This window comes from Sminthopsis crassicaudata, chromosome 2 (genome assembly GCF_048593235.1).
Source record: "Sminthopsis crassicaudata isolate SCR6 chromosome 2, ASM4859323v1, whole genome shotgun sequence".
NCBI lineage: Eukaryota > Metazoa > Chordata > Mammalia > Dasyuromorphia > Dasyuridae > Sminthopsis > Sminthopsis crassicaudata.
The window spans coordinates 94,412,542-94,433,112 of NC_133618.1; the positions used below are offsets into that span (position 1 = coordinate 94,412,542).

Sequence of the window (20,571 nt, forward strand, 5' to 3'; positions counted from 1 at the left end):
AAACTTAAAAGGATGAGAGTGTAAACTAAACTGTCAATAATATGTGGTAGTTCTCTTAAATTAGTGTCTACTTTAATAAATAGATTTCAGCACATCAGAATGTCAGAACTGAAAGAGATTTTAAATGTCTGCTTGTCTAACCATTTAATTTTAAAGAAGACAAAAGAGGAGTCTTCGTGATAGAGTGATTTTTTTAAAAGTAGGTTGAAAAGACAGTTTCAAACTTAGATCTTCTGACTCTCAGGCTACTTCTACTTTTATTATACCATGTTTCTGTCACAATATGAAAAGAATACTACTTTTTTTTTCCTGACAGAAACAGAACTAATTTTTGACTGATAGGTTATTGTCCTCTTTTCTTGAAGAGGACCAACAGGACATCACTATGCATTGGGTTACAGACATAGAAGTGGAGAGGATTGCAGAGGTTTATAGTCTAAATCCTCATAGATGAGGAAGCTAAATGAGAACCAAGGAAGTGTGACTTGATCAAGATCACAAAAGAAAAGAAATGCAGGATTCAAACTGTGATCCACATTGACTCCAATATCTTTGCTCTTTTCTCTGTAACTCAGATCTTAGATAAGATATTAGAAAAAACTCTTTCTAAAGTTCAGACATTACTGAAAATCAAATAGGAATATGACACAGACTCACATAACCTGAAATGAATGTATTTGCTAGTACATTAAAAGTCAAAAGGCACTTTTCATAAATTCTGGAAAGTGGCCTAATTGGAATTCAAGGAAAAAAAAAAAAGCTAAAACTAGATTTACCCAAAACAGACTTGATTTTAACTGTCAAACCTAAGAGAGAAGATGTTTGAATTACACATTTTGTTATAAAGTTCATGTCATAGAAACCTTTTCTTTAAAAAAAAAATCAAATGTTTCTTCTCTTTCTTTTGTTTCAGTAACTTTATAAAGCTTTTACATCTGAACAAATATGGTTTGACTTCAAATCCATGATACTTTACTGAGGCTTTATGCCATGCTTAAGCTTAAAGTCAAGGAAGAATGGGGGTTTCTAAGTAGACTAAAGTCAGACAGGGATGGAAATTACTCAGGATCAAAGAGCTCTGAAGTTGTGCCATGTTTTGATCTAGTGGGCAATTGCAGCTGCTGTCACTACCCATCACTACAGGACAGGAGGGAATTACATGAAGCCAATTATAAAAGTCAAAGTAAAAGTAGGTGGAGCTGACTGCTAACATTTAGCAGAGTTTTATAAGAGAGAAAAATTGAATGTGCATGGTCAATAAAGGGGAGTAGTTCCATTCTTCCTTCTTTCTTTTTTTAACATTCTAAATCTATGGAGAACACAAAAAGTATTTCATTGTGTGGTCGCTGAAATAGTCAATACAATGCTGTCCATTAGTAGGTCATGCTTCTTTGTACATTGCTTGTTCTGTCTTGTATTTGTGAGTCTGCCAGAGTTGATGAGTGACTGGACTAGGAGAGGAATGACAAAAAATGTATAAAGACCATGGTCAACTGAGCTATGTCAACACCTGGTAACAATGGATTTAGGACTATTTTGATTATAATTGGTAAAAACCAGTTGTTTACTGTTTCAGTGTAGGGAAACCCAGCTGGTTGACTTAAGTGCTCTTTTTAAGAACTAAAGATATGCATGTAGTTTTTATAATATATAGAATAAAAGCATGGTCAATTAAACCCATTGATTCTTAGACTTCATGACAGTCACATAATTTTATAGCAGAAACAACTGAAATGGACAGGAGTTAAGTTATTTGCCCAAACTCAAACTATGAATTAGTGGCATTAGTGGCAGATTAAGGTATACAAGAAGATAATCCCTTTCTCTTTTTATTCATCAGTAAGAATATTCCTATGGGAGGTTCCCATTAAATGTCTAATTTCATTCCTGGCAGAGACCCTTTACTGCTCCACAATTCAAATTTGATCCTGAACTTCTATATTATAGTAAAATAAATGGAAAAATAAGAAAGAATAAAGATAGCTGTATTCAAGTCAATGAGAAGTAAGAGATGAGATGTTAAAATGAAGTTAAATTAAGATAAAAAGATAGGCCAGGTATGGTTTCAGTTATTCAGGAAAATAGGTTGTTATAAACTATTTGGAGGTATCTAAATTATTCCTACCATACCTTTCATGTGTTTCATTCATTATTAATAAAAGCAATCCTGTTCCTCTTTACCCATTCAGTTATAAACTCAAGCAATATTTTTGTTAAGAGTAATTTCAGTGGGTTTGTCATATGATGTAATCCTTTGATATGGAGTTGAGTATCATTCCATGGTTAAATTAGGATTGTTAATAATTTCTTTTTCCAAATAATGTAAAGTTCTTCAGGGCATGATCTATAACCATATACACAGATCTGTTTGTTTGTTTTACTATTTCTTATAATACCAAGATCAATGCTAGTACATAAAACTATATATAGATTTAGAAATGAAAGATCACCTACTTCAATCACTTACAGACAAGAAACATGTTTAAGAGCATTGGCCAAGGTCATACAAGTTGAACTATGATGAAAACCTAGGTCACTTGATGAAAAACCCATCACTCATGCTACATAATAGGCATTCAGGAAACAATCCACACTAAAATTAATAATTAGAATAGTATTTCATATTTTTTCTCCTTGTATGTCTAGAATTAGCCTAAGAGAAATGAACTCTTTTGTTTTTGTTGAACTTGCCATTTTGAAGATTTCCCGGAGTTCTCTCTTATAAAGAGAAAACAAAAAAGAACACTATGAATGTAAAATAGCAGGGATGACTCAGGGCAAGAGACTTCTGTCTGCAGCTCTGATTGCATCTGGACCAATATTTTTTGCTGTTCATAATGCTATCCCTACTATCTCTTACTGACTCAAATTCACATAGAAATATTTTCCTTCTGAATGAGCCTTATTGTACACAGATGGCAATAAGAGAGAATCATCCATAAGCTCAAAATCACCAAACTTAAAACTGTCAAAGTACACAGTCAAATATTCACCATGCAATCAAACATAGCCCTTTCATTCTAAGAATTACAAAAAAACCCCCAAAAAAACAAAAAACAAAACAAAACAAAAAAAGGACATATCTGAATGAAATTAGGTAGTTGAAATAGATAAATGTTCATCAGAAATATAATTTCTATCATAGTATTACATATTCCACCCTCTAACAACACTCATTGTCAGGAACTACATCAACATTCTGACTCTGTGGGGTGAGGGGAAAAATAGCAGCCTAACTGATTTTTAAAAGGACACAAACTAGTCTTATGCATCCATATAATTAAATAGCTATGAGTTTAGCTTTCATCATCCTATATTTTGCATGTATAAATATGATTAAATTACTCTATAGTATTTTTAAGTCTATCTTTTACCAACTTGCTTTTTTTCACTTTCTTTCCTCTTCCTTTCTATGCTTGAAGAATAATGCTATTAGAAATCACTGTGCTGCTTAGGAACAACTTTACCTAAGGCATATTAGTGGAAATGAATCCAACATTTTGCTGACCACTCACTGTTATCTCACTTAACTCTCTTTTCTTTCATAACCAATACAGTGCTGTCCCAAATACCATAATTGTGTATTAGGTACAAGTTCCTGAAGGGAGGAACTCCTACACATTTCCTTAACAAGTTTATATTTCTCCCCCTTGTCCCACATAAGCAATATATTAAATAACATTTAAGGTTGTGACATTGACCTCAGGAAACATCATTTGTCAAACATTCTTCAGCAAAGACACTTTCATTTCCAGTACCTGAAATAATGGGATAATGAATCAGTGACAATTTGAGTGATGATTGATATTTACCTCCTTGAGGCAGCCCATAAAGTTGTTACTGACTGGCGACCCTGGGAGGTCTGCTGTGCTGGGACTGCCTCCAACATAGAAAAAGTCATCAGAACCCAGCATGGTATAGTCTTCTTGGGTGTAGCCCGTTGTGGTAAGAATTCCATCCACTGATATTGTCACCTAGATAACAAAGCACAGGGAAAGGACACGCTATACTCAGACCTAGATACTGGAATCCTGGGGTATGCCTGTTTTGTGTTTTTGTTTTTGTTTTTTGTTTTTGTTTTTTTTTTCTTTTTGTATTTTGACTTTTGCTTTTGCTTTTGTTTTTTGTTTGTTCGTTTGGTTTTTTTGCTTTTGTTTTTTTGTTTTTGTTTTTGCTTTTTTGCTTTTTTTTTTTTTTTTTGGTTCATTTTTTGTTTGTTTGTTTGTTCTTATTTATTTGTTTGTTTTTTGGAGACCTATCACGGAACCCATTTTCATGTCTGTTTGAGGTTTAGTCTTGGATTCTAGTAAACTATCCCTACAAGATCTAAGCTAGTTAAAGACTTAGCTGATTATTGAACTAGTGTCAGCATAGTCCCTATTTGCAACTTAAAAAGTTATTTAGCAGACACAAAAATGGTGTTAGTAAAATGCTTCCTAGGTTAGTTTTGCTGGTGTACATATTAGTAAAGTTTAGTTGTCTGTCATTAACTAATCATAACGTGCACCTTGTTAACATAAAGGGCGCAAGCTATATCCAGCGACATCACTATTTGCACTATAGAGCAGCAGCTATTTAGCATGCAAGTATCTACCTTCATGCCAAAGGAAAAAAGGAAGCAAAACAACCAGTGGAAGCAGCCCACGCTGATGTGCACATGCTGGAGGTACAGTACAGTTCAGAAAGGAAAGGAAAGAAAAGAGGGAGAAATAAAGAAACAAAACTGCTCTGTGATGACGGAAAGATGAATGTTTATGGCATCTCCATCATTCCCAAACCAAATCTTCATGCCATGCATTATGAATGGTTAGAAACTGGCTAAGCCTGCGGTCACTCGGGCCAGCCACCATTTTAGTCTTATCCCTTGTTAACCACAGCTGGATGCAAACGTTCGAAACGTTAACGATGCCCCTACAGGTGAGTTGGAAAACAGAAGTTGACAGGAACAGGAAAAAAAATAAGGAGGTCAACAACAGATGGAAAGAAGGAGTCCAAAGTAAGCAGAAGAGTACCAACCGCAGTTCCTCTTTTGTTAATGATGTCTACAGTTAAAAGAAAGAAAGAAAACACACGGCAAACCCAAAATAAGAAACAATTAGAATGATATCTACCGAACAATGTAGTTTGTTTACCATAGCGTGTCCAATGCCTGAGTGCTTTGTGGAGAAGGGGGGAGAAAGGAAATTAAAAACTGTGAACAGAATAACGATTGTTACTTAAAAAATATGATGGTCTCTACCATGTTAGTACATTTTTTGATTAAGGTAACGGTTAGTAGAATGAAACATTCCATGAATGGCATGTTAGTTATTAAGCATGTTAGTAACATAGAAAAAGGGCAAAAAAATCTTACAAGAAAAAAGCAGACTAACAAATAGGCCTCCCACAGAGGTTACAGCAATAAGTTTTGTCCTGAGATTGTAGTTCATAAACTCACTCCTTAACAGAAACAGACATATGGCAATGCAATGCTCCCTCTATCCTCCTTCCACTGAATACAACTGACAGATACTTAAAATGGTTAAAGGGATCCAAAGGCCTAAAGCTCATCAGCTGACCACTGCTTGCCCTAAGTCCCCAAATGATCCCTCCCCCACCCTTCCCTCCCACAGAAAATCAGTAGGAATTGGTTGGCAATGCCCTAGTACTCAATTTTACTGCATACAAGGAATCGTCCTCAACTCCAAAACTTCTTTCGGTCATATTGATGGACTTTAGGATCACAGTTTACTGCAATGAAACAAAGCAAAGATCCTGACACATAAAATGAGTAGAATGGGATTTTGTATCTGGCCTGCCACACATGCACCCCAACTGTACAAGGACAGTTTTCCTTTGGGCTACCAATTTGCTGTTTGGTGGGTAACCTGAGCAAAGGCAGATCTAGAAAGCTGGTGCCCCAAACCCCAATTCTCTTTGCTGCTTTTCTCTGGTGGTATCATGGATCTCTTGGTTGGCAACTGAGAAATAAAAGAACCAAAGAGATTGGAACAATAGGGAACCTTTGCTATGACTGCATCACTGACTGTGGAATCTCCCAGGGCAATATAAAGCATGCTGGGGCCCTTACCCATGCATGGACAGAATGTATCTTAAAGACATTTGGGGCTCCCAAAAATACTTTGGTGGATTTCTATGCCTTGGCTAGAATAACACTGTATCCCTAAGGAAGTTTCTGTTTCCCTAGCTTATATAGTTAAGTCCTTGTTTTTTGTTTTGTTTTGTATTTTTTTTTTCTTAAAGAAGTGAAGAGAAAAGGTTAGACAGTTAACAGCTCAGAAACAGACGGCTGTTTTAGTAAAGGAAAACCAGAGATAATCCAGTCAATCTGCAACTGTTTAGAGAAACAACAAATATGTTAAAGGATATTAGTTTAAAAGAGGCATGTATGGCAGAAAATAGTCACTTTCAACACTTAACAAAATGATACATTTTAATATATGTAAAATATCAAATGGTAACCAAAAAGGATTGTGTAATAATATATAAACATACAATTTAATGCGAGTCTGATCATATATTATATATGGCATATACTGTATTTTTGTGACTTTGAGATAAGTATACAGTATATATGGACCCATAGCTAAACCAAGAAATTTATAGTTTTTCTAAGATCTAATATATATGGGGAGAAACCTTAAAAACAAAATCTAATAAACAGGCCATTAGCTTATTTGGGGCTTCCATTAAGAAGGGAGAAGAAAAAGTCCCCAAAGGAATACTATTCGGTCATATGTAAAACCCCAGATTTATAATTCAGGCCATCTGTCTAATTTTCCCCCCACTTTTGGGGGATGAAGAAAAAAAAAAAACTAAAAGAAAGGGAAGAAAAACATCACTCCCCAAACCTAACCATTTGTAAAAGCAGTTCTCTGAGTACTAAAAAAGGAACTGAGTTTCAATGACCCCAATGTGCATGCTTCATGATGATCCCCATGAAACTGTTAAAACAACAACAACAATAACAACAATACCAAAAAAAAAAAAAAAAAAAAAAAAACCCATCATCACAAAAACCAGAGTTGGGAAATTACTGAGCACTTCCTGCAGCCCTCTGGGAAACTGCAATTTTTCCCCTGTGTGAAACAGCTTCTGGGCCCCAAAACTTTCTAGATATGCCCCTGCTCAAGTATGACAGGGAGATCCATCTTGGTAGAAATAATAATTTTAAAAAAGCTAATTTGTAAGTGAAAACCACAAGTAGTATCATGTTGTTAGGTTTAAAGGTACCACACGGACAGCTGTAGCAGGAAACAAAGTCAGTTAGTCTTATCCATTGTACTGTTACCTGACGCAGATTCCTGGTTACTTTCACATCATGCCAGGCATTGTCATTAAACTTTCCGTTCACGGGTTCCACCAGTGCTTCAAAGGCCCCTGATCCCAAATTAATGACCAGGGAGACGGCTCCATTTTTCAAAGCAAGATTGACATAATCAGCTGATTTCCCTGTGTGAAGCATCAGTCCATTCCTCTGAAGAGTTTTAAATGACAAGGTTATTTCGTCGCTGCTGCTTTGTATGGGATTTTGGGACAAGTCATAGCAGAAGTATTCTGATCCCTTGAAGGTTGCAATATATTCTTCTTTTCCTGGGAGAAGACAGGAAAAAAATATATAGATAGATCAGCAGTATTCAAATTAATTCTTTGAGTAATTAATATTTACGTCACCAGACATATCAAATACATAGTAATAGATGGCCATGCATTTTTAAGGAACCTCACATATTGAGCCATCAACAACAATGACTAAAAACTGACAATCTTGAAAATTCAATTAAATTTAAAGTATCACTACAAGAGCTCTGACAAGAGAGGTTGGCCATGTGATACCTCTAGGGTGCAAATCAGGTACCATCAAGACATATTGGATGGTTCTACTCTGCTAGCTTCAGTAGATTCCTCTGTGTTTGTAGCATCCAGCCTGTGGCATTTATGTTCCATTTTAATTTCCAGTGAGTCATTTGTATTCAAAGATCTTTCCAGTAGAGAATCAAATATTTGCACCACTGAACACCCATAACAAATTGGCAGCATGAGGAAATAGGGAAGGGAGAAAGAAGACAAATTTGATTCTCAAAGTAAAAATCATATCTTTTAGAGCATGGACATTTCTTTTTACTGGGTGAAAAAAGCTGCTTAGAGAATATCTATTGGAATGTGTTGGATATTTTTACTCTGTCCCTGGCTTTGGAATAGCAGATGGTGGTACTAACTTTTATGAGACTGGTAAGAATTCCAGCATATCATCATGGGAATCATCATGTAAATGAAGTTTCAACATTTTCTCCACAATTCAATCTTCTCCAAACTCAAAAGCAAACATGTGGTACTCAAAGACTACAAACCAGATAAAACAAAAATTTTGCAGGATCTGTCTCTGCCTTCAGATGCAATGAATTTAGTCAAAGGAAATGTTCAAGTAGACTAGTTCTCTTGGTTTCTTTGGTAATAAGCAATCTTGGCCAGAGGAAATGAGACAAAATTGGGCTAGGGCAAATTTCTTGAGATATTCCTGGCATTATACACAGAATATGACATTCCCTCTGAAGCTATCTATAACCACCACAAATTAAGAGGGGCCTAAATCTGTTATTAACTATGTACCAATAGGCCCTCTTACACCCACATTCCCCATTTTTTGCTGACTTTGGTGCTTCTAAATTGAACTGCTTGATTTCTCGGAATCTAAATCTTTCTTTGCTTTGATTTTTGAAATTTCTTTGTTCCTTTACATTTTATCTGATTCCATGGCCTTGATCCTAAATACCTCTTGCATATAAGTTCTTAAACATTTGGTTGCAATCTTGCCTAATGCGGTCCTGCTTGTAGATACATAAACCTTAGAAGCTTAAACAAAGAGAAAGATATCTTTTTTTTAATAAAAGGATATATACTACAAAGGGATACTTCGGAATTGTTGCTGTATTAAATATAATAATATCAAGAAATCTGTAAATTCGTGATGCACAACACATGGGTGCTTAATAAATATCTATTGAGTGATAGATTAATCTCTAAAGTCACTATGTCATACGGAGAAAATGCTGGGTGTGATGCATTATAAGACTTTGCTTTCTTTCCTGTTCTGATAACAGAATGAATATGCACAAATTATAAAACATGGCTATAAATTATGTTACTCAGATTGGGATGGGGCATAGTGGATAGATAGGACTTCTAAGAAAATGAGTTGCCACAGAACTCATTGATGGAAGCCAGTTTGTGATGATAAGTCTCTCTGAAATGAATGAGAAACAAGCACAATCCTGCTATCAGAGTCATACATGAAAAAAATAATCTCTAGAACACAGTTTCTTATCCATACCATGATCAGAGATAAATCAGATATACAATCTCAAAGTTTCTGTCTCTCTCTCCTTATACCTTTACCATTTATACCTATACTTATACCTATATCTAATCTATATTCCTAGTCTGATACATATATGCTATAATCCTAGCCTAAAACATCTAACATATTCTTATTCTAATGTATTATATAGTATATCTTACTTATAACATATTCTAATATAGATGTCCCAAAAGTCTTAGTGTAAGGCTTTGAAATTTAAATTCTACTCATTTGTATATTTACATTATATACCATATATGACATATCTCTGTTCTTTTACAAGTTACATCAACTTGTTTATATATGATATCATATGTGTGTATTAATAATGATAATAGCTAGAATTTATATAGTGTTTTAGAGTTTACTAAGCACTTTGTGAATATTTTCTCATTTAATCCTTGCAGCAACCCTGATAGGTTAGTATTATCATTAACCTCGTTTTACAGTTAGTTTAAACAAGGTAGATGAAGATTAAGTGACTTGTCCAGGATTATATAGCTATTAAATGTCTGAGGCCAGACTTGAATTCAGTTTGTCAAGGAGTAGAGTATATTCTCTTCTTTCATACTTTTTTTTGAATAGAGAATATTCCAACTCATATATGACATATCTATGTGAATTATCCGAATATAGGAGAAAATACATAATGTTTACCTATTTATTAATATAAACATATACACAATGACATGTATGTCATTAATCATGGTATCATGATATGACCTGATTCTAGAGATTATATTTTCAAGTTTGGGCCAATAAACAGAAAATATAATTCACTTCCTTTCACATATGAGAGATTTACTCTCTATTTTAGCCTTTCTAAAGCCTTGAAATATTTCAGAGGGATATTGTCTACTGATAACCTTAATCAATGTTAAATGAAACTGGCTTTGTTTAAAATCCTGTTTCTGTGCACAGATGCAGATTTAAGGTTTAATGATTGTTTTATTGCCTAATTTATATGATCAACAGAAGTCTTATTTTTATTACTTTTTCTGACACTTTAAAATTGCTTGCAATTTTAAGATTGCTGCAGTAAAAAAGGATGCTGATCATATAATTAGAATGATAGAATGATAGCCTTTGATGATTATCTCATTTATCTTTGTCATTTACAGATGAGGAAACTAAAGTATAAAGATGAAGTGTCACGCCCAAAGTCATACAGTAGGTGAACAACAGAGGTGGAATTCCAATGTAGACTCTTTAATTTCAGACCCTATATCCTTCCTCTGTACCATTGGCATATAGAGACAAAGAAAGACATTAAGGAAACATAAGCATGTTCAAAAAACATGCTTATGTTTTTGTATATTGTAAATAATTATAGTTGTATATTGTATACAATTTGACCTGTCATATCACTCCCATGAGAACCATTAAGACATAATTTGAGCAGAGAATACTCATATGTGAATATATTAAAAACATACTCGCACATATACACACAACTACAGTGGAAAGTTGTTGCCCTCTTTCCTTCTGGACAGTTGGGATTAAGTGACTTGCCCAGGGTCACACAGCTAGGTAGTGTTAAGTATCTGAGACTAGATTTGAAAATGGATCCTCCTGACTTCAGGGTTGGTGTTCCATCTACTGCACTACCTAGCTGCCTTCTGACAGTCATTTTTTAAATAAGAAAAATAGCACAAGAAAGCAAACAATCTTTTTTATGAGAAATTTCCTTCCTTTTTTTCTTTGGAAAAAAACAAGAAAAAAAATAAGCTGATGTTAATTTTTAAAACACTTTAAAATGCAATGAGGTGGGGAAATATTATGGATATTGCATTTTGAATGTGCTTTTAGATAAGGTCACTTTATTTTTTGTTTTGCTAAATTGCTTTGTCACAAGAGAGCTCTTATGGAGTGGGGACAATTTGGAAATGTTTGTTTATAAACACAAAATATATCAGTGGCAACAGATTGCCCAGTGGATAGGGTGCTGAGCCTAGAGTCAGAAAAGTCTGAGTTCAAATTTACTTGCTAGCAATCACTTAACTTCTGTTTGCTGTGGTTTCCTTAACTGTTTTCTCAAGAGTTTTCTCAACTTGTTTTGCTCAACTGTTTTTCCTCTCTCTCAGGGATGTTGAGAATCAGACAAGGTAATATTTGTAAAATGCTTAACACAGTATTTGGTACATGGTAGGTACTATGTAAATGCATATTCTCTCCTCCCCCCTGTATCATCAATAAAACTTTAAAATATATGAATAAAAAAGGAAAAAAAATCAAATGTGCTTTAGTGGGGTGGGGTAGGTATGGTTAAAAAAAATTCTATAGTGTTTTGAGTTTATGAATGATTGGAAAAATAACCACATATTGATCCATCTTCATACAGTCTTAGTAATTTTTAACCTAATTAAATGAATTATATCTCTTAATAAGGAGTTTATATTGCAATGATGATTTTGTGGCTAGGAACTTAATTACAGGGATTAGAAAGATTATAAAAAAAAAGAGAGAGAGAGATTATTCAAGTCAACAGAAAAGGGGAGTTTCTTTGACATAATCCAAGGGAATGTAGTAATTTTTCTCCCCTTCTTTTTTTTGAAATCTAGAATAATTAATATGCCTTAATTTTGCCAGGGATCTGATCCTATTATATTCCTTCAACTACTCTATTTTACTTTGTCTTTACCTGGGACTCAATAAAAATCTATAGATTAATTTATTATCTAGAAAATTATAATATCTATAATATATAATAGTATGTCCTTAATTTTGGGATCTATTCTCTTCCCCTGATGGTAGAGAGTTCTATTATGTGATCATTACATTGTTTTCCCTTTTATTATATAGAAAGTAAAACCTAAGAAAGTTTAGCAATATTTTAGAAACTTTTCCCAATCTCAGGTAGGATGATCAATGGGATCTTAAATAACACAGTACTGTCATTATTGCCATTATTATTGTCACCAATTAATTTTAATGAATATATATATTTGATATATGATCCTAGGGGCTCATATGGAAAATTAATATGAAGAAGTCTTAATCTCACTTACATGACATGTTCTATCTCCCTGCCTGCCATTGTTCCTCTTACTCCCCTCATGCTGCAGTATTCTCCTTCCTCAATTCTATCTCTTACAATTTCTAGCTTCCTTCAAGATCAGTTCAAGTATCAGCTTCTACTTTGTCCCAGCTGTTAGTGATTATCCTGTTTTAACTTGGTCTATGATTTTATGTACATAGTTTGTTTTCCACAATAAACTCCAAAAGGCAAGAGCTCTTCCATTGTATTCTCCTCCCTTAGCTCTCAGTACAACACTTAGAACATGGGAAAATCATAAAACCTCATTGATTAATTAATTGCTAAATCTCTGCCCATAATAGAAATGACTTTGTCATTCTAATACTGAGCCTTGGCCTGACTTTTGGATTATATTTCTTCCTCTACATTCTCCAGCATTATCTCCTCTGCCACTGGCAAAGATTGCCCTTCAACTTAACTGGGGATTTCCCTAATTAATAGCCAGGGCCATGTCTACCTCCTGTGGCAGGCAGATAGTACTTCTCCTCTAAATATATGTAACAAAGGGCACATAATTCCTACTTTTCTTAGTCTTTAGACCAGATCTCATGTTGGGATGATGGCTTTAACTTTAAATATGATCTGAGTACAAAATAAGTGCTGGAGTTCTGAGGGCTGCTCTTATTTGAGGGGAGACATAGGGTCCTAGAGGCAGGAATTTGGGTCATTCTCTTGATCTTAAAAAAATAGATAGATAGATAGATAGATAGATAGATAGATAGATAGATAGATAGATAGAGATAGATAGAGATATAAACCAAGAGTCCTATATTCAATATCAGCTTTGAATATTCATGCCAGCATTGCATAGAGGATAACTTCAGTAAGAAACTTTACTATGAGGGGTTTTAATCCTGTTATTTCTCAGACATTTTTATCATGCTCATGTTTGGCAATGCAAACCTTCTAAAACAGTGGCCCAAAACGAATGAGCAAAGGAGTTCTTTAGCTGAATTTTGTAACTGACCATGATTTCCAAAATACCAGGAATGACAAGTTCAAAACCTCCAGTGGCCTAACTTCATAGCTCTATTTTGCATCAATTTGCATTTGTTTAAATCACCACAGGTGTTGGAAAACAGACAGGTACCTGCTGTGCTGGCCTGGGCTGCCAGCCAGTAAAGCCCTCATTGGTATGGGGATAGGAAGGGAGATTTATGGCTAAATACACTATGATTTGCCAAATTCACAGTTTTTGGCACTTCTGAGACTGTCTGAGATTGTAGTCCCAGATACAGCATGCAAACAAATCCACAATGGTGAAATGAACTGGATTCTAAACGTTTCAACCTGAGGAAAATACAAGGCTACATTCAGCATAATAGCATGCTCAGGAAAACGAGGAGCTTAACAAAGATTCACTGTCCTATGAAATAGAATGGGTAAATTCTGTGAATCCCAATGACTGAATATTTAATAGAGGAATAAGTGCTAACAACACAAATTTGTGCAGAGGAGATTTATGGAAATCCTATGTTTACAACCAATCCTCATTTTGAAAATATCCATGTGGTAAATGAATTCAAACATGAACCAATTTTTTTAAGGCAACACATACTCTATATTTAGTCTTGATGACCACCGAGCTGTCCCTATAGTGACAATTACTAAAAGTGATGTGTTCTGACTAAAGTCAATTGGAGAGGTCATGCAGTAAACCAGGAAAAATCAGAAGAGGTGGGTTCTTATGAGAACTTTCCAGCTGTTTCTATTGTCTCAGGCAAGTTATTTGCCTCACTTTGAATCTCAGTTTTTCCATTTATAACAAGGAGGTTAGACCTAGAAGATCTCTAATATTTCTTCAAACTGTAATAGCCTCTGTTGCTAAGAGTAGACACAGTGAAAATTATTCTTAACACAAGAATACATTTTCAAAAATGATCAGCTTGATGAAAATTGAATGATTCAGAGTCAAAAAGGGTGGGAAGAAGGAGAAAGATTCAGGTTAATAGGAATTGCTTTAAAACAAAGAAAATCAGAATAAAATCCTGTACACAGAACTTTGGTTTATTGATATTTATAAAAGCTTTTAAAGAAACTTAATTTTTTCATCCACCAATCTCTCTTTCTCTACATCAAGAATTTAAAAGAAAAATCTTTGCATTAATAGGATTATTCTTGATAGAGTAAAAAAGAAAAAAAAATACCAAACAAGTAACACAATACCATTTTTGGTGGCAAAAAATTAGTCCCCATTTTTCATTGATTATTTGTTATTAACAAATGTTTTAACATGAATATCCTATATCACTCCTCCCTGTCACTTCCCAATAAGTACAAAGAGCTATCTACTCACCACACTACTTCCATTTTCTTACCAACTAATGACTTTTCGGGCTTTTACAATTTCACTTCAGAACTCATCCCCCTACTCAGATGGTTTCTCATTGATTCATTTATCAATTATTTCTTTTTAGAATATATTTTATTAATACCATTTGTTACCATGGACTAGTTATCATTTCCTGATAAACCTCTAACTTTTCCTTCCCAGCAATTTATATCTTATGCCAAATAATTATAAAAGATATAAAAGTTTTAGCAAAATTTCTTCCTTCCTTTCTTCATATCCTTTCTCCTCCTCTTCCTCTTCTTGTTCTTCTTCCTGTTGTTGCTGTTGTTGTTCTGTTTCTTGTTCTTTTTTTTTTTCCTCTCCTCTTCCTTCTTCCTATTATTCTCTCTCTTCCTCTTCCTTTTCTTCCTTCTCCTTTTCTTCCTTTTCCTCCCTCTCCTGTGGTTCTGGCACTTAGAATAATTGCTACAATAAGGTAAGGAAGGCATGTACCTTCACACCACTTCATCTGAGCCTAAGTTTTCTCATAAATTAAATGGGGTCTATGATAATTATAAGATTGAAGTCATATAAGTTATACAGTGTTCTACATAATGGTCAATGATCATTTGTATTAGATATCTCCAATCATTAAAAAGTAATGTCTTATACTAATGAAGGTGCCACTCCTTCTTAAAAGATGACACAGCTATTCCTCCACATCATTGATATAAACATTGGAAAATTAATGGTTTCTATGATGTTATGTTTTCTCTTTCCCTAAAAGTGTTATCATATTTAGTACTAGGTAGAATCTTCCTGAAATGATTAGTTATCTTCTTTTCTCCACCTCAAACTTAGTTCATTTTAGAAGGAAACTTATACAACACTACCCTAATAAATACTAGAGACGCCTAATCAGGAAAAAGCTAGCCATAATGCTCACTAATAAGTTTTGAAGTAAACATCACTCTCTCATCTTAAATGACATGTATGTTAAGATGATAAAAATTTAACTGCTTCATTTAGTTCATACAAAAACTCTCTAACAATATATCTAGATATATTTCTAACTAACTAGCCATATGATTTGGAATACACCTGCTCTTCTTTTGGGATTTCAGAAATCTTCAGAAAATGAGACTGTTGAAAGAGTTAAGTTTAATGGTCCCTTGTATCTCTAAAATTTTGTGATTTAAAATTTATTTTTAATTTTTTTCAATATTTTAGAATCCAAATTTCAAATTCAGCTAATTTAACATTTTGGGCAACCATGCTATTCTGTATGAGCTTGGTGGGTAGAGAAATAGAGACATATATCTAAATTAAATAAAATGTATAAATATGAATGAGGAAATAGAGACATATATCTAAATTAAATAAAATGTACAAATATGAATGAGGAAATAGAGACATATATCTAAATTAAATAAAATGTACATATATGAATGATATAGAAACAGTTTTAAGGCAAGGTATACAGTTAACACTTAATAAGTGATCATAGAATGAATATTTTTTCTGGTAAAATAAATTAAAATAGTCATTGATATATTGCACCTCTAAAAAAAAGTTTCCACAGATAAAAAAAATCTGGAGGTAAGACATTAAAGAACTAGTGATTTAGCATATATGATATTTAATATTTTATTAAACACCTATTTTGAATAACCTGGCATAGTAGATAGAAAATAATAGCTGACTCAAAAAATACTGAATTCTCATTTCATCTATTTTGTTTTGTGTTCTACTCTTCATAACTGTATTGGGAATTTTCTTGACCAAAAGACTGGAATGGTTGCTATTTCCTTCTCCACTCATTTTCCAGATGAGGAAACTGAAATGAATTAAGTGATGTGGCCAGAATCACACAGGTAGTGTCATACATCTTTATTGCATCCTGGCAATTCAGTTATCTTCTCAACTTTTTTTTTTTTTTTTTTTTTTTTTTTTTTTTTTTTTTTTTTTACTGAAGAGATCTCTTCTGGTAGAAGTGTGTCCTCTCCCTGAGATTCTATATATCAATGAAATCACAAATCTAAGCTCTGTGCTTATCCCTATGGAAAAAGTATAGAAAGAAGAAAGAAAAGTACATTGTGGTAGGAACAGTGTAGCTAGATAGTGAGAATGTGGGGGTATGTGGAGAAAGAGGAGAGAGGGATGCAGGGGAAGAAAGATAAAGTCATAGGATAATAGGCTTGTTGTAGAAGTGACATACTAGGGAAAAGTTATTTAATAAGTTTAACAGGTAAGATGAAACCAGTTGACAAAGAATCCAAAATTACTAACTGAAAAGTTGGGAATTCATCTAATAGGCAGTAGGAATCAAATAACAATTTTTCTGGTTCTCATGTAAAACTCTTTATAAGCTGCCCTGTTCCAGTACTTTCAGTATTTGATCCTCACAAAACCATTTTTCACCATCTACAATCTAGTCATACAGACCCACTCACACAAAAGACATTTTCCATGACTCTGCCTTACCCTGGCTGTCCTCCATACATGTTATGCTCTCCCTTCTTACTTCTTGCTCTTAAGAATGCCTGGATTCCTTCAAGTTTCAGATCAAATGTTGCCTTAAGAAAGAAATCATCTTTGATCTGTTCAGTTTATCCTTAACTCTAAGCTAATCTTCCATATATCTACTTCTGACCTATATTGTTTAGGTCTATTTATGCATATATTGTCTCCTAAATTGGAATAGGAGCACCTTAAGTTTAAGAGCTTTTTTTTTTCTTTTTCTTTTGTATCTCCAACACTTTAGTACAATGACTGACACATAGTAGTTGTTTTAATAAATGCCTAGTAATTGATTTATGAGGAGCTAACAAATGTTTTTAATTTATACTTTAAGGATCTATTTTTTCACATATATATTCCTTACCAGATGTGATTTTTCAAGTTTTCAAAAGTGATTGTGGATAAAAAATTCATTATTCTGTGGCCAAACTGATAATATGTCTTTCTGATCATAATTAGCTTCTATACTATTCTATGGTTAAATTCATACTTAGTAATATATGATTAATCCATTCAAAACTAAGCTAATACTTTTACATATGAATATCTTGAATTGTTCCCTTTTTATGATTTTAGTACTTCATTTGTAAAACCAAAATTTTCTCCTTTCTCCTTACTCTTAAAAAATTATTTTCACTCCTCTCCCATCCAGAATGCATAATATACAAGCTTAATATATTAATATTTATTGCAAAAACATTTCTATTGAAGTTATGAAATGGTTTTTCTACATCTATCTGTATTAACAAAGAATATTGTGTTACAATTTAATATATACATTTTGCTGTGAAAATATTTCTTTCAAAATGGGAGGCAAAACCACCCCAATTTGTCTAACTTTTTTTTTTAACAGTGATTGGGGCTGCCTTATATTAATTTAAACTTGTGACTCTATCACAATACTGATTAGCAGTTAGCATGATTCATTTCTTCAAGCTAGGCTGAACAAAGAATGCCAGATTGGCATTTAGGAAATACAAATTCTAGTCCTAGATATGTCATTTATTTCTTGTCTGATATTGGCCAAGGCATTTCAATTTTCTTATCTAGAGAAATAAGTGGGTGGGACTAGATAGAAAATCTAGGGTTCCTTTATGCACTAAAATTCTATAGTGCTAGATCACTTAGGGACCAAATTTTAATTTAGTTTCAATTGAATATCCTCCATCTCCCATCCCAGCTTCTCTACAAGATTACACTTCCCTTATCTGTTTAACTAAAATATAAATTAATAAATATTTGTTTATTTACAATATAAATGGGTTCATAGGAACCCATGCTAATAGATAATACATACTGTTGATTTGTGGATCACTGCGCTTTTATTACACAATGAAACATTTTCAAAAATAGCCTTTCCCTGCAGCTAAAGGACAAGTTTCCTTCTGGCAAGTACAAAGTATAAAATACCTCAACCTTGAATATTATAACATATATACATTCATATACCTAAATTTTCAGGAAGAACAGGTGAATGAGCCTCTAGTGTTGTAGCATACAAAACACTAATAATACAAAAATTATATCACTTCTAGAAATTAGAGTATTCTTTTGACCTCTTGGAAGGAATATATTTTAAATGAATATACTCAATTGCCCATTCCTTTTATTTATTTTTGTTTTTTCCCTTACAGATAATGCCTGAATGAAAACTCCAGTAGAAAGTTTTGTTTCTTAAGTTAGGATCTCTTTTGTTTTTCCTCTTGTATATCCAGTGTCTAAGCACAACAGATACATCATAAATGAATAGTTAATTGAGTTCATATATTAAACAATGAATTTGATAAGACCCCAACATGCCTATTTTTCTTCATTCATTTGACACTAGATGGCGCAATGATTCAACCCATTTTATATCTATAATGATGCAGTAGGTGGCCCCCTGCTCAAGAAAGGCGGGGAATCTTAAAACTTTGACTATTTGAAGAGACCCTAAAAGATCATTTCATTCATGGTCTTTCTTTGACTTATAGGGTGAAGTGACTTGTCCAAGGTAATGAAACAGCAGATGAATGGAGAGAAAATGAGGACATCAGATCACAGATTCTTCTTGTGTTCTAATTCTTTCTGCAGGGCCCTTTGCATTACATCATATAATTTCTCCAATGTTATTTGAGAAGCTGTTATTCTGTGCTTGGTGGTTTCATGGTTTCTGATTCGTAAAAGATATTCCTTTTGAAGGAGGTAAGAAGTTTAACTGCTAGCCCATAATATAAACACACACTATCTTGAATTAAACTTTACATGAGAAAGTAATACCTATTGACACTTGTTGGAAAAAAAACACATCTGTGTACACACACACACACACACACACACACACACACACACACACATACACAGATGCTCACATTTCCTCTCTTTCTCTGGTCCTTAGACAATTATAGGATGCTGCTAATTATCTTCCCAGCTATGTCCTCATAGTGTGGTAAAATCCCTAACTACATATACACAGGGGCAAGACTTGAAAATTGTGTTAGCTTCCCCCCCCCATACATATTAACCATTGGAAGCATCTATTATTACAATTCTTCACTTTAACTCCAGCCTTCCAAGTTAATGATAGTGTGCTTCTCAAAGGGCATTTTTAATTGATACTAATATTATTTATATAGAGATATATATGCTACATATAAGCAAGTCAAATAGGTTATTACCAGTATGGATCTGAGGTAAGAAGTGAAGTATGTTATCAGGGTCACATGTGACCAAAATAGGAGGTAGACAACTTCTAGGAGATAGAAAACTTCGCTGGCCTATATAGAACCCCCAAATTATTAAGAGGCCCCAAAAAAGGCCTCTGTAATTAGGGGTCATCTTCTATGGGGGAATGCCTAGTAGAACAAGGACAAAAATTACACAATGTGAGAAGGCATAATTTATTTATACTTGCATTATTAGGGTAAGTAATCCATATTAATGAGATCTCAAATCTGTTGGGGTAAAATAGGATGTTCTCTCATAGATAGCTGAATAAAACTTCAGGGTCTATTTATTCTGACACATTTTACAGATGCAGAAACCAAGATTCAAAAACATAATCTAGGATTTATAAAATGTATTTATTTTTGCTGATGGTTAATTTTTAACTAGTAAGAAATTTTGTAAAAAATAAGACTATTTAGATAATTGATGTTCATGCATTTAATGTAAAAATCATTGCTAATCTCTATTATCATTTAATTATATTAATAATGTAGCTAGAGAATTTGTCTTCTCAGATCAACTTAGAATAGTCATTCCTTGGTCAAATGCTAGTTCTGTAACCAGAATAAACCATTTAATCTCTCATGGCCTTGGCAACTCTAAAAATAAAATTAAAGATTAGATGACTATATGTAGTAATGAAGTGAATTTATAATCTTGGAGTTCCCTGCACAGATA

General features: G+C 33.6%; 1 protein-coding gene across 32 annotated transcripts in view; it reads right to left on the reverse strand.

Moving 5' to 3' along the window:
• NRXN1 (neurexin 1) overlaps nt 1-20,571 on the reverse strand; it is a 1,346,328-nt gene that overhangs the window by 849,224 nt on the left and 476,533 nt on the right. For 16 of the 32 annotated variants that reach the window (XM_074286813.1, XM_074286834.1, XM_074286827.1 and 13 more), the window contains 3 exons: nt 7,292-7,593; nt 5,112-5,156; nt 3,813-3,974 (listed from right to left, as the gene is read on the reverse strand). In XM_074286813.1, coding sequence (XP_074142914.1) covers nt 3,813-3,974; nt 5,112-5,156; nt 7,292-7,593 — 509 coding nt within the window. The remainder of the gene's footprint in view (nt 1-3,812; nt 3,975-5,111; nt 5,157-7,291; nt 7,594-20,571) is intronic. The other 16 variants (XM_074286833.1, XM_074286837.1, XM_074286836.1 and 13 more) reach the window with 2 other exon arrangements.